This window comes from Tyto alba, unplaced genomic scaffold (genome assembly GCF_018691265.1).
Source record: "Tyto alba isolate M040663 unplaced genomic scaffold, T.alba_DEE_v4.0 Super-Scaffold_28, whole genome shotgun sequence".
Lineage (NCBI taxonomy): Eukaryota > Metazoa > Chordata > Aves > Strigiformes > Tytonidae > Tyto > Tyto alba.
The window spans coordinates 9,709,801-9,723,173 of NW_024881302.1; the positions used below are offsets into that span (position 1 = coordinate 9,709,801).

Sequence of the window (13,373 nt, forward strand, 5' to 3'; positions counted from 1 at the left end):
CAAAACAACTTTTTTTAAGCACATTTTCAGTTTCTCACCATCTCTCTGAACATTCATCTCAAATATAAACTTTAATATCGACTAAACTAAGAAACAACTTTTAAAAATTTAGCCAATGAGCTTTTCAACACATCTTTGCAGCTCACATAACCAGTTCAAACATTTCAATAACAGGCCAGCTGGTCCACAGTCAGCTCCAGGGAGGAATTTGTAATCAATCACCACCCACAGGCACCCAACATGATCACGGCAGTTGGACTATAATGATGGCTGATGCAAAGCCACATTTGAAAACATATTAGCCAACTTAATTCTAGTTTCATTGAATGCAAGTCCAGGTAGGAACCATTTACGATATAAATTAAAAATACACAGTGAGGAATTAAGATTTTTTAAAGGTATTTAATAAAGCTATACTTTGTTTTCCAAGATAGTGTGAAGACTGAAGACTAAACCGCAGACAAAAGCTTTGGGACGAAGAATCAGCTTCCACCCGAAGAAAACAGGCAAGTGACTGACTAGGGAGAGAAAGCCACCTCCTCCCTCCACGAGCCAAACATGGCTTTTTGACCGTGAGTCCTCTCTGGTCTCTATTTAAGACTGACAAGTACAGTATTATCTGTGATCTCTGTCCCTTCTTTCTTCTTGATCAGGAGACAATTCTTCAATCTCAGTGGAATAAATGAAGTTCAAGTTTTCATTACATTTCAAAATTCCAGGAAGCAATCTGGTACCCTGCAAGACTGCTTTGTTTACACAAGAAAATAACAACATTTGAACATGCTTAAATGAATGGCACACTTAATCTTTTTGCTTTATTCTTCAGGAAGAAACTTTTAAGAGTGCACCAGAAAGACAGGTGAGAGTATTCACATCTTGCAACCAAAGCAGAATCTTCCCTACTGAGTGGCAGATCAGTCACCTTCAAAGGAAGGTAATTCAGTAGCTGTTTAGGACCTACACACACCATGAACACTTACCACTTTTCTTAGAGCTCACGTACATCATCAACTTACTTCAGGTTACTCTAAGTAGCTTAGATTATGCCATCTTGACAAGTAAAGTATCTTGTAAAAGCGTACTTGAGGAATTCACGTTACAAATTCAGAGCCTGCCTTAATAACCAGAACTCTTCCTGCACTTCAAGCTCTGTAAAACTCTCATACAGAGAATGAAGGCTCCACTCCCAATGTCCAAATGAAAGATCTTGTCTAATTTCATCATTAGTTGTTAAATCAAGATAATTCTGGCATTCAGATAAAAATTGCTTTCTCCAGCCCAGTATACATTTCTGAAAATAACAGCCAAAAAAAAAAAGCCAAACTTACTCCTCCTATTGCACACTAAATCATATGTGGTACTAATAATGATAGACTACATATATAATCACAGCCTGACATCAAGAAAACTGCTTAGCTCTTTAAGAGGATACAACATTCTTAAATTATGTTATTTACTAGGAAGAACCACAACAAGGAATGCTCAGTCAAGTTTCTACCCTATCCTGCTTTATAAGTACAGAATTATTAGTTACTTAGTCTCCTCTATGAAAGATTTTTGTATTCATGTCAATTACCCAAACACCTCTTTCATTCTCCTCGTCTTTCAATTAGTGATGAGCATCTACAGCACGAAATTCAAGTGCAAATTGAACAATACACAGACCACACTTTAAGAGAGATAAACGTGCAATTTTAATACCACCTAAAAGAAAGCACTAAATCCCATCTTATAAACTACATTATTTCAAAATCATTTGTGAAACCATTTGTAAAAGAATACATGAAAGTATTAATGCATAGATTACCACTGCATGTCAGACACTGTATATATACATGTGCACTGTAAATCCATGTCCCTTTTCTCCTCCTCCATACTTTTAATATTGTATTCTCTTTCGCCAAGATATTCACACTTCACAATGCTATATATGGATTTTTTTTTAAAGGATAACAGTGCTGATTTCATCATATTACAATAGAACATTAGTCACGCTAAGTCACATATCATTTTCTGATCTCCTTTCATTTATGTTTCATTTCTTTTATTGTCGTTACCACAATTTAAGCTGAAACTATTGCAGTGTTCACAAGAATATTGAGCATGAGAAAAAAAAAAAATCCTGACTTTATATAACCCCACTTGATGACTATTAGCATTACATTAGTTTTACAACTTTTACAGATGTCATTATCTCCTCAGTCCACTGATGCACTCTCTCTCTGGCCTTTTTTTAAAGGCCAAGCCAAACAGAAGTGCATTTAATTTCCCTATTCCTCCCCACCCGCCTCAGAGCCCATCACCCCAAACAAGCCAGAGGAAGACTGTGGAGAAATTTAAAAAACAAAATAAAAACAAAACAAACAAACAAACAAACAGGAAAAAAAAAAAAAAAAAAAAAAAAACCCAAACACAAACACAAACACTTACAAAATCTGGAGTTGTTTTCAGTACTTTGCTAGGGTCCTAAATCAGATTATTCACTTGACTTAGTAAGTCTGGATGGGGAAACCACTGACGTTCAAAAACTCATTCTGGTATTATTTGGAATGGAGGCAAGGGGGTAGAGGGGGAAGAGGAGAGGACAAGAAATTATATGTCCTAGAAAGAGTTGGCATCACTACATGTTATTTTTGTAATTATCCCTAACCAGGTAAAATTTCCATATCTGTCACTTGGCCACTCTCTTTAATGAGAATTCCATCCCACATACCCTAGTCAAAATCCATATATAACAATGAAGTTGAAAATCCAACCATTTTCAGAAGTCATAAAACACTGAAAGAAATAGGTTTCAGTGAAGAACAGAAGAAAATAGTCAAAAAAATAACAAAGTCTTCTTTCCCCAAGAAAGAAATCAGACAAGCCACACCACCAAGCTCACCAGTTCTGTACAGAGTAAAAATGTAAAACTGACCTGGATGACTATTTTCAGAGCTTTTACTTTCTGATCCGAGGACCAAGCATCCTTCAAAGACTGGTTTAGTTCTTCAATTCGGTTCATGTAATCCTGCTGAGTCAAATTCAACAGCTCTTTCTGTGACCCCTGGCAAGAAAACACAAGTCTACTTAAAAAGAAAGAGAGGGAAGGAAGGAGAGTGCCGTTATTATAAAGTCAAATCACCGGAGCAGGGGGAATGCACAAAAATTACAGAGTTACCTAATTTTCCCTTCTTATCTTTGCAGCATCAATATCGCGGGTGTTTGGCGCAGGAGTGCATCACAACTGCCTTGGTTTTCAAGAGACATACATGCTAGTACCCAGAGTTGTCCATGAGATCAGAAATGCTGGACTAATTCAGTGGTATTGTACTTGTGGTATAGTCAAGACACTAACACTATACATAAGCATACTAGCATCTATGTAGAAGCAGTATCAGCAAGAAATTAAATGTTTGCCAGCAAGGTCCTAAGAAATTTGTTGACAGCAAAACAAATCTGGCTATGCTTCACCCTCAGTAAGAAAATAAAACTATCTTCATTTCACGCTCAGTACTGCAGCATTCTTGTGATCTTTTTTCAGAAGATCTTACAGACCTTATAAAAACATTATATATCAAAAATAAACTGGTGAAACATTGGAAGCAGAAATAATTGTTTAAGCTTTAGAACCAAACTGACACAGGAACAAAGTGGCTCTAAATGCATTTAGAAAAATCAGAAAGTGGTTCTGGAACAGCTTTCAGCAGCAGTATGAGTGACATTAAAAACTACCTTCAGGACTAGTTTTGATGAGTTTATTAAGCTGCATTACAAAACAGACTTTATAATATGAGAGTCTAGAAACAACCATCAGTAAAAACAATCACAGATGAAGAGATAAAATACAAATGCAAAAATGCAATTAGTGTCACACAAGGTTGCATAGTTCCTTACGATAAGGGGTATTTTATTTTTCTACTAAAATAATTCAATCCTTCATTTGTGATATGCAACTATTAGAACTGTGCTGGCTCAGGCAACAGGCAATCTGAAGTTAGTTGAGAGGCAGGCATTTCAAAACAACACTACCCAAAATAATTCTAGAAGTACCCCACAGATTCAAGTTTTAGGAAAGTAAGTTACAGAACACCTCATCTTTGCACAGTAAAATACTGCAGTTTAAGAAATAACTTGAGTACTCAGTACTTCTACCAAGCACATAAATGCAACATTAATTAAGCTCAGGTAGACAGTATGCAGCTTCTACAACAGGGGCAAACAAAATTATCAGATGTTAAGACTATTTGGCTCCATGAAGTTTGATAGCAGCTGCAGACATTACACAGTACTGAGGTAAATCAACATCAGTAGATCAGGTGAACTTTCAATCACAGTTTCTAGTGTTACAAAAATATGCTTCTGCCTGAATTCTGTAACAATAAGGATTGAAATTACTGAAGTCATCCCATGGAAACTATGTATTTGTCTAAGCACTGCATAAGCACATGCAGAACCAGGACCTTCTTAAAAGGTTTCATAAAATGTTTCTATTTCACAAATTTATTTCACTTCTAAAATGGTGATGTAATTGGATCAGAAAACTTTCTCACCTCTTCCAGATCATCCAGTTCTTCTAACCTTGTCCTCACTTTTTCAGAAACTGCTGAGCCAGTAGTTGCAGATTTTCCTATAAAGAATTAGATGTTTGAGTTTCTTTAACATTTAGACATATGGACTCTCTAAAGGGAAAGAAACATAAAGAAGCTTGACAGACTCAGACAACTGGTCAGCTTCCATGACAGAAGACCATTTTGATCCATTTGATGGCTATTCCTGAAGACACTCATTTAAAACTACCTACAGTTCATTCACTTTGAACAAGGAATGACAAGTAAGTAAAACTGAATATAAATGGATTTTTTTATAAGTTTTGCTGGATATGAAAGAACCACTGGATAGAACCATAGAAAAATTTAGGTTAGAAAAGTCCTGCAGAGGACTGTGTCCTACTCCCCTCCTCAAAGCAGGTCCAATTTTTAAGTTTTAACAGGTCGCACAGGGTTACATCCAGTCAATTTAATGATATCTAAGGATAGAGATTCCACACCCTCGATAGACATCCTGTTCCAGTGTATGACCATTCTCAAAAAAAAAGTTCATTTTGTTTTGTTTTTTTTTCAGAAGCTGAAATGCAGTACGTTTACTCATAAAAAAATTCTGATTTACTATACAATCAGCTATGACTACTTAAGCCTGGATTTGCTTCACTAGAAAACATGAAATATTTAATATTTGGTTCTTTGTTTGAACACTCAGCATACAGTTGAAATCATTTCACTTTCATGTAAAGAGAATAACTGCAAAAGTTCCCAAGGGACTTGTTTGCCTTCCCTTCTAGCAAGCAGAAGAGTTGATAAACATGATCCTCAAAATATCATCGCTCAGTTTAAATGGAAGAAAGTTTCAAGCTACAGTGCAAGGCAGTGAATCCCATTTCCTTCCACAACACATAATCACAAATTCATTAGCCTACAAGGCATACAAGACAAAGTGGTTGGGTATTTTGTTTTCAATAATTAAGTAAAAATCCAGCAGAAGCCTTACTCTCAAAAAAAACCATAAATCCAACTATATGTCAGAAAGGTGGAAGGAGAGGAAATAGCATTTCAACTATTCTTGACCACAAACTTGTCACTGCAACCTACCTCAAGCAAAATCTGTTACTGTTAAGTTATAAAGAAACTGCTTACCTTTTTCAGACCCCATGTACAAATTCTGTGAAGAAACAGAAAAAGCAGACTTTTAGAAAACATGTACTTGTTGGCATTCCAAGAATGCACAGGGTAATTACAATGCTAATTAAGATTCTAATAATTTTGAAATAGCCGTAAGACCAGAAGTTATATGTATTGTTACAAAAAGACACAGTGATGGCTTCTAAGTATCAACAGACTTTTGGACTCTGCTCCAAAACAGTCATTATAAGTGAGAGCTTGTGCTACAGCTTTCTACAACATTAAAACTGAAATTTAGAGGACCAGTATTTACTCATGGAAAGCAGCAACAACCAAAATCCATTAAAAGTCTACTACAAATAAATAAAACTGGAGAAGCTGCCACTTACAATAGAGAGCTTCTCTGTTGTTGTGTATCTAGCAAGGATTTCACCACGTTTGCTTGACCATGGTTCGAAGTCACTTCCTACTGCTGAGCTGTCATCTTTATCCCGTTTCTTTCGTGTACTATCCTATGGTGGGAGTACAAGTGCAAATGTTAAATATAGATAAGAAAAAAAAAAAAAAGAATGCTGATAGAGGTCAACTTAACATTTCAAGTGCTTACTGATCCAAAAAGTTACAGTATTAAAAAAACATAATCCATATTTAAAATACATGTCAACATAAAACAGGTAAATAAGAAATAATACTTTATTCTGTTAATACAGTGTATTTTCTATTTGTGTTAACTTCCAAACTGGGGAAACAAATATATTTTATCCAGGGTTGGCTTTGTGGTTTTGTTTTTGGTTTTTAGTTTTATTTAGTTGAGATAACTGCCCTCCAGCGTTACCATGGTAGGAGTAGTTGTCACAGGATCTGCAGCTGCTGCAAATAATGACAAGGGATCTGTGCCATCCAATACACTGCTCAATGGATCCATCATAGAACTAGAAGAAGAGGAGGAGGTAGAAGAAGTACTTCCTTTCCGGTTCATTTTCTTGGTCTTGGATTCAGTAACCTGAAAGAAAAACATCAAAATTGTTAAACAAAAATACTTTCTCTTTCCCCTATTTTCTTTAATAAATCATCAAAATATGTACTACATAAATTGTCCTGTTGCAATGAAAGCAAGGACCCACCTACAAGAAACTCCTTAGAATCAGCATTCCCATTTAAATTGAAGCACCTCTTTTTCCCCTGAATCTGGAGGCATTCTGCACTAGCATTTCCATTCCTTTTTTTCTTTTTTCTTCCAATTCTGGGTCTAAAGAACTATAAGAATAACCATTCTAAATTTCTTTTTAGTACCCCACCTCTATTTTATTGTCTTTCTCCCTTTCCTCCAACCTCTTTTTTGCTATTTGATTTCCTCTAACAGTCTCATCTTTACTTTTCTTGTACAATACTCAAGCTTGAAATATCAAATCCGTTCTTATGGCCTTCATCTTATCTCCCCACTGACCTTCCTGTGTAGAAGCTGCTATCCATTTATCATTCATTAATGTATGACTATCATCTCTTTGAAGCTGGATTTGTTTGTACAGCCACATTTTTAAAAGCCTCTCATACATTAAAGAAGTTATAAATGTTTTAAAGCATACAGCTGACTGGAAGTTAACACAAAAACAAATCTTACATCAAGCAATTACGCAGGTTATTTGTACTGCAACAATTTGATTTTAAACTTATCCATTATTCAGCATTTAATGCAACCAAGAAAACCCACAAGTTGAAATGCTGTATTAGTCAGGAGGAGATTCTCTTTGACCCATAGCAGCACCACCAATTTCTGTAAAAGACAAACAAAATAAACCCTGATGCCTCTAAAATAGCAGGCTACTAACACAGAAAGAAACTTCACTAGTACCACCAACAACTTCAAAGCTTTTTAATTGTAAAGGAGTGGAAGTAAGAATGGGAACACAGTTTTAATTCACATTAATTTTCCAAAAGCACAAAAAGAAACTCACTGTAATGGGTTTTAGTGGATGGTAATCGCCAAAATCCAAGGGTACAGATTCCAGTTTGCACACTTCAGATTCTGAAACATAGTTTCTTGATCTCGCATGCCTTAAAAAGTAAGGGTAAAGGGAAAGTATACATGCATACTGACGAACAGCGAAACGTATCCTATGCCTATATGATGCAGGCATATTTACAAAAAGAAATGCATGTTGAAAAATAAGGCAAGGTAAAGACCAAAATTTTTCTCTCTATTGAGATACATAAACTAAAACTGAAAAAATTTTACTTTCAGTCATTCAACTGTATTCTGTCTCTACAGCTGGACTCTCTTCTACTGCATTGGACATCAAAAGACCAATTTAACCAAGTATTTGTATGTGTGGCAGGCTGATGGGGATTATCAAACACATCTTTTAAACTGAATAGTCAGAGTGAAAGAAAAAGTTAAGAGTGAAAACACAAGGGAAAAATCAAAGCAACCACACACAAATATAATGAGGGACTATACAGAATAACTTCTGTAGCTGCAAAGCTCTTCCCTGAGAAATCTATTTCTATCTGTTCACTGTACTCATAACAACAGTTGCAAGAGTCAAATTATAAGAAAAAACTATCCATACTCATATGTTTGCATTGGGGATAAATCCTTGTATAAAAGCCTTGTCTCTCCTATGAAAATTAAGTATGCCATTAAGTGAAATAAATCACAAAAATATATATATTTCAGGTTTTATTTTGAATCTGATATGAAGAGATAACTGTGAGAACTATGGCCTCCACATCTAATTAAAAAAGACTTAATTCCATAAAAGAACATAAGTATTTGAGTAAAACAACACTGCCACTAGGAACTAACAGTAACATATACTAATTTATCAATCTTACTTTAAGGACACTGCTCTTTTATTAAGATAGATCATTCATCCTGGTTTTAATTGCTCAAATATAAATTTATATTTTAAAAGGCTTTTAAAGCACATTTGACAAGGTAGGAAGGCAAAAAAGGGGGGAATAAAACTTCCCTGACTAGCACTGGATGACAATTTCAAAATAGATTTAAGAGTTACAAACACCTTTTAATATCTCTGACAACACATCAATACATTAAAATAATTCCTTTTAATTGTATGGAGTAGTAGTAATGGTTAAACAGGGAAATAAAAATACAAACTCACAAAAATACATAGGACAGTTGCTTCCCAAAACTGCCATCATAGACACCACATGGTACCTTCCTTTAGTGGTAGCAATAGTTAGGTACTAAGGCAGAAAGAGATCCAAGTAAAATCTAGAAAAATATATCTGAAAATGTTTTCTCTGCATTCTACCCTCCATAACTTCTTGATTTCTCTTTTAGTCTTTGAAACATGCAGAGCAGCTAACTTGTTCTTTCCTGTTTCATCCAGGACCCTGAATGTTTATAGCACACACTAAGGCCTTTGCTGAATGAGTAAAACTAGTGGATACACAAAGGTTTCTTTAATCAGACTCTTAACGAAAACAAACAGCATTTCCCCATATAATACACGTGCTTCCCACAAAAACTAATCCAAACTCAAAGAATTCCATTCCTATTCAGAGGCCTAACTCATTAGGAAGCATTTCAGCAGTGCCAAGCAGCCAGCTCTTCTACAGATACTATGGACCCCCAAAAAAGCCCAGATTCCTTTTAATAAACAAAATTAAGAATAAGTTTAATTTACAGTTGTGCTACTCCAAGGAGAAGCTTTGACATCTAATGAGATACAGCAAGAGAAAGAGTCCAGTGAAATCCACGTGCTTATTCCTTTTGTTTTCTTGACCTCCAGCTCCTTTTATTTATATATGAATAATCGCTTTAATTTACTATTGTCCCATGATTCAATGATTCTCCTTGCTCACTTGCTTCGTGGGTTAACTAGCATTTGGGTGAAAAATCTTTCAAACTCTTTCTGGCTGCATAATTATAACATTTCTATTACTCGGTTACAGTTTTGTCAGCATTTCCACACCTCTCCTTTACAGATATTTCCAAACAGCAGTAAAGAAGGATGTCACTGACAGCTCACACTTGGCATACCACTCTCAGGCCAAAAATCAATCATACTCTAACTAAAATGTAAGGCATTACTGGGCAACTGTACATATCTTATACACACGTGGGAATGAAGAGCAGCTGTTCACCTTGCAAATAAGTCTTTAAAAAGTACATTTACAGTGTGGCTGTTCAAGTGATAAGACAGCTTGTAACACAGCTAATATGGGAGACAAGTTCAGGCTTGCTCTGACATTATGTTCCACTTACTCTCCAGGGAAAGGAGATTAAGCATTCCTGTCTCAGCCACAGCAGTGTAGCCAACTTCCAAGAGTAAATAAAAATAACTCAAGCCAAGCCAGGGTTTCATTCCCAGTGTTTACTACACCCCTGCTGTACTGTTTTAACAGGGGGGTTCAACCTTTTTACACACATAAGCATCACTGCAATTGCCACCACTCTATGCATTTGACACTTGCCAGACTGCCAACCTTCTTATCCTCCCGGTAAACAATCTTTTTTCCTGGGACCACCGTTCTTCCTTACCCTCTAAGTTAATGAAGCTCTTCTAGCACCCAGCACACCCTATAAACCCAGGTGCCTCCCTCGCGCTCCAGGTTCAGCAGGCAGCCAGCCCCTGCGCAGCAGAACCACCATCCTGCACTGCACGGCTCCCCTTCTTGGACATGACACCTTCCAGGCACCCAGCACCCACCTGGAGCCAGCACTTATCCTAAACCAAGGGCTCCAAAAAGCTTACAGGGAGCACAAACAAGGCATGCAAAATGGAAAAGACTCTCAACACAACATATACATATATTGGTATTGATCATACAAGGAAGTGCATCCCCCAAGTGAATGTCCCTATCATTATTTGAATATTAAACATAAAATCCAAACAATATATCTAGATATTTACACATTGCTATTACAACCATGAATTCTAGCCCTAAGTTTTAAATTACTTCATACATCTGACAATTCTTTTTACTACTCTAACAAATTTTAAACCAATATTTTTCTTAATTAGAACACTATATTAATACAAGATGCTCATATTCAGTGCCAACACGTGCTACTTTTTTCCTTGTATGAAGACTAATGAGTATGCAGACAATTAATCAGCAAAACACCTCTTTAAAATTAGCCTCCAACAATGCATAAAAATAGCTACCATTCTACTGAACCCTGTAGCATGACAGTATCTTCCATATTACAGAAAAACATGCATTAAAACATTTTACTCTGGTTCATTATTTCTCCACGGCCACTTCTGCATCAGTGTTACCAGACCTACTTATTAGCCTGCAACCTCATTGCTGTATCACATAAAAATCAATTTATCAGCATCCCTACTGCTCTGCTTTGTGGCTGCAGTCCTTAGTTTTTCATAATATTTTGGTACTGCTAGAAACTCAAAAGTTGCAGCCACATTCATTCCTTTCTGTTTCTGCAAGGTCACTGACCACAGACACTGTTTCCACTGACACTACTGCACTTAGAGTAAGTACCAACAGTTCCCACAGCCAACTGATGTGTTAGAGTCATCTTACACCCTCTTAGATCCATAAATTCAAGTTTCAAAGCATTTCATATCCCAGTGAATTTATTTTTAAAAGCATATCTCTGATGTTTTTATAAAACCTCAACTGGTTTCATTAACAATGACTTTTAAATTCACCAATTATTTCCACTTTTTATTAAACGTGAAAGTTTGCTCACACATACATGAAAGAGTGAGGCATGACAATGTATATCAGGGGAAAACTTTTTGGCATCCTAATGCTCTAATAGACTCTAACTGCTGCATATTACTTTTCTTGATTCCATATTAGGTTTGATTTCTAGTTTACTCAGGACTATAACCCATCAGCCACATCAAAACCTGGAAGTTTGATATATTCAATGTGTTAAAAGAACAACAGCCTAAGGAGAGCAAGTCTTCCACAAACAGAAAATCAGTTCATTCGCAAACAATAACAAGTTTGAAGAAAAATGAACTATTAACATATCTTCCCTTACTCTGAGAAAGAGTGCCTACATTACCCTTCCTTTCCATAACAAACACCAGGCTGTAAATTATTCCTTGTCCTATGCAGTGCAGTGCAGCTTCCTCAGCTGTACACCAAGTTTTCCCGTAGAACTACTGCATGTCGCAAGAAGCCGACTTAGCCTCCTCAGTTTACAGCCTGTAAACACCGTGCCTTCTTCTAAAGAGCTTGTGAAAGATAACTAACAGAAGCTAAACCGTGCTTGTAAACTTAGACTCGCTGCAGGAAACCTTCACCCTCACCGACAGCGCCCGGGAGCGGCGGGAGGATCGCGCACACCCCACACCCCCACACCGCAAACCCGGCGCCACCAGCCCGGCAGTGACCTGCTTGCTTAGTGTGGGGAAAATAAACCCACGCCAGCGCGCGAGGACAAGCGGCCGTCCTCTCCCGCCCGGGCTCTCCCTCACGGCTCGGCGGCACGGACGGACCCCGAGGGCCCGCTGCAGCGCGGGAACCCCACGTAACGTCGTGCAGAACTGTACCACCGCCCCGGCACCCCACGCAGCTTCATGTGAAAACAGCGTGTTGTAAATCCGATCTCCACTTCCCGCTGTCCCCAGACAGCCGCCAAGAGAACCGCCGGGCTGAGGCCCCACGCCAGCGGAGCCGCGGTACCCGGCGCCCCGGCTCCCTCCCGCCACTCGCGGAGGTTCCAGCCCCTCCGGGCCAAGCGGCCCCGAGCCCCGCAGGAAGCAGCCCCGGGGGCGGCGAGCGTGTTCGCTTCCCGAGGGCGAGGATTGACCAGACCCGCAGCCCTTCCCCGCTGGCACCTTCGGGCGCTCTCCGCGCCGCCCCCGGCTGCCCTCACCCAGCCGCGGGAAGCCGCGGCCCCCCCAGCGCCCACGAGCCGGCCCTGCCCTCCCGCACCGCCGCGTCAGGGCTGCCAGGAGCGCGGCGCCCTCGCCCGCTCTTCCCGCAGCCTCACCAGGGGAAGGCAGCCATCTTGCCGCCCCGTCACATGACGCGGCGGCCGGGCAGCGCCTTCCGCCGCCATTTCCCGCCCCGCCCCGCAGCGCCTCGCCTCAGGGCGGGCGGGGAGCGGCGGCCGCCACCGCGCCCTGATCCGGGCCGGGGTTTTGGGGTCTCCTGTAAAACACCACAGCGGGAGAACGCCGCAGGCAGAACTTTCCATGGACGAGTCGGAAAACCCTTATTAACCAACACGAACTGCAGCGAGCTGTGAGGCTGAAGGCCTTGCACCCTAGGGTCGACCTTTTCCTAATTTTACATGAAGTGACACTTCAACTCAGAAAAATAAAAGAAAGACAGTTCTTGTTAAAGATTTAAACTTTATCGTGCAGTGTGTTTTAAGTAGAAAGCAAGACTGGTGAACATGAAATAAAGTACAAAAATAAATACACTTTTATGATATTACAATTCCACACAAAATAAAAAGATTAAACGTATAAATACAAAACATCAAGTACAAAACCAAATTCTGGCACTTGTCAAAGGCCTTGTGAAAATTAAAAAACCCTTGTGCTACAATGTTTTATTACACATACTGGAAGCATGCTTAAAGGAAGAGGTCTAGATGTAAAACCTGAACAGAAGGTAAGCATTCAGTTTCACTAACGGTTAAACTAAACCTATTTTTACATCAATATATTGACTATGCTAATAATAAATGCAGCACATAAAACATCCTTTGAAAACATCAATCTTTAGCACTGATATATCAACAGCAGATTTTGTGAC

At 38.6% G+C, this 13,373-nt stretch overlaps 1 protein-coding gene across 3 annotated transcripts in view; it reads right to left on the reverse strand.

Moving 5' to 3' along the window:
* VPS35L (VPS35 endosomal protein sorting factor like) overlaps positions 1 to 12,681 on the reverse strand; it is a 57,287-nt gene extending 44,606 nt beyond the window's left edge. The window contains exons 1-7 of one of the 3 annotated variants that reach the window (XM_032983709.2): positions 12,601 to 12,681; positions 7,613 to 7,712; positions 6,493 to 6,660; positions 6,047 to 6,169; positions 5,673 to 5,697; positions 4,533 to 4,609; positions 2,918 to 3,046 (exon numbers count right to left, since the gene is read on the reverse strand). In XM_032983709.2, the coding sequence (XP_032839600.2) occupies positions 2,918 to 3,046; positions 4,533 to 4,609; positions 5,673 to 5,697; positions 6,047 to 6,169; positions 6,493 to 6,660; positions 7,613 to 7,712; positions 12,601 to 12,617 (639 nt within the window). In that variant the 5' untranslated portion in view covers positions 12,618 to 12,681. Of the gene's footprint in view, positions 1 to 2,917; positions 3,047 to 4,532; positions 4,610 to 5,672; positions 5,698 to 6,046; positions 6,170 to 6,492; positions 6,661 to 7,612; positions 7,713 to 12,417; positions 12,437 to 12,600 lie in introns of those variants that run through there. The other 2 variants (XM_042798829.1, XM_032983710.2) reach the window with 2 other exon arrangements.
* Between the last annotated feature and the right edge of the window lie 692 nt (positions 12,682 to 13,373).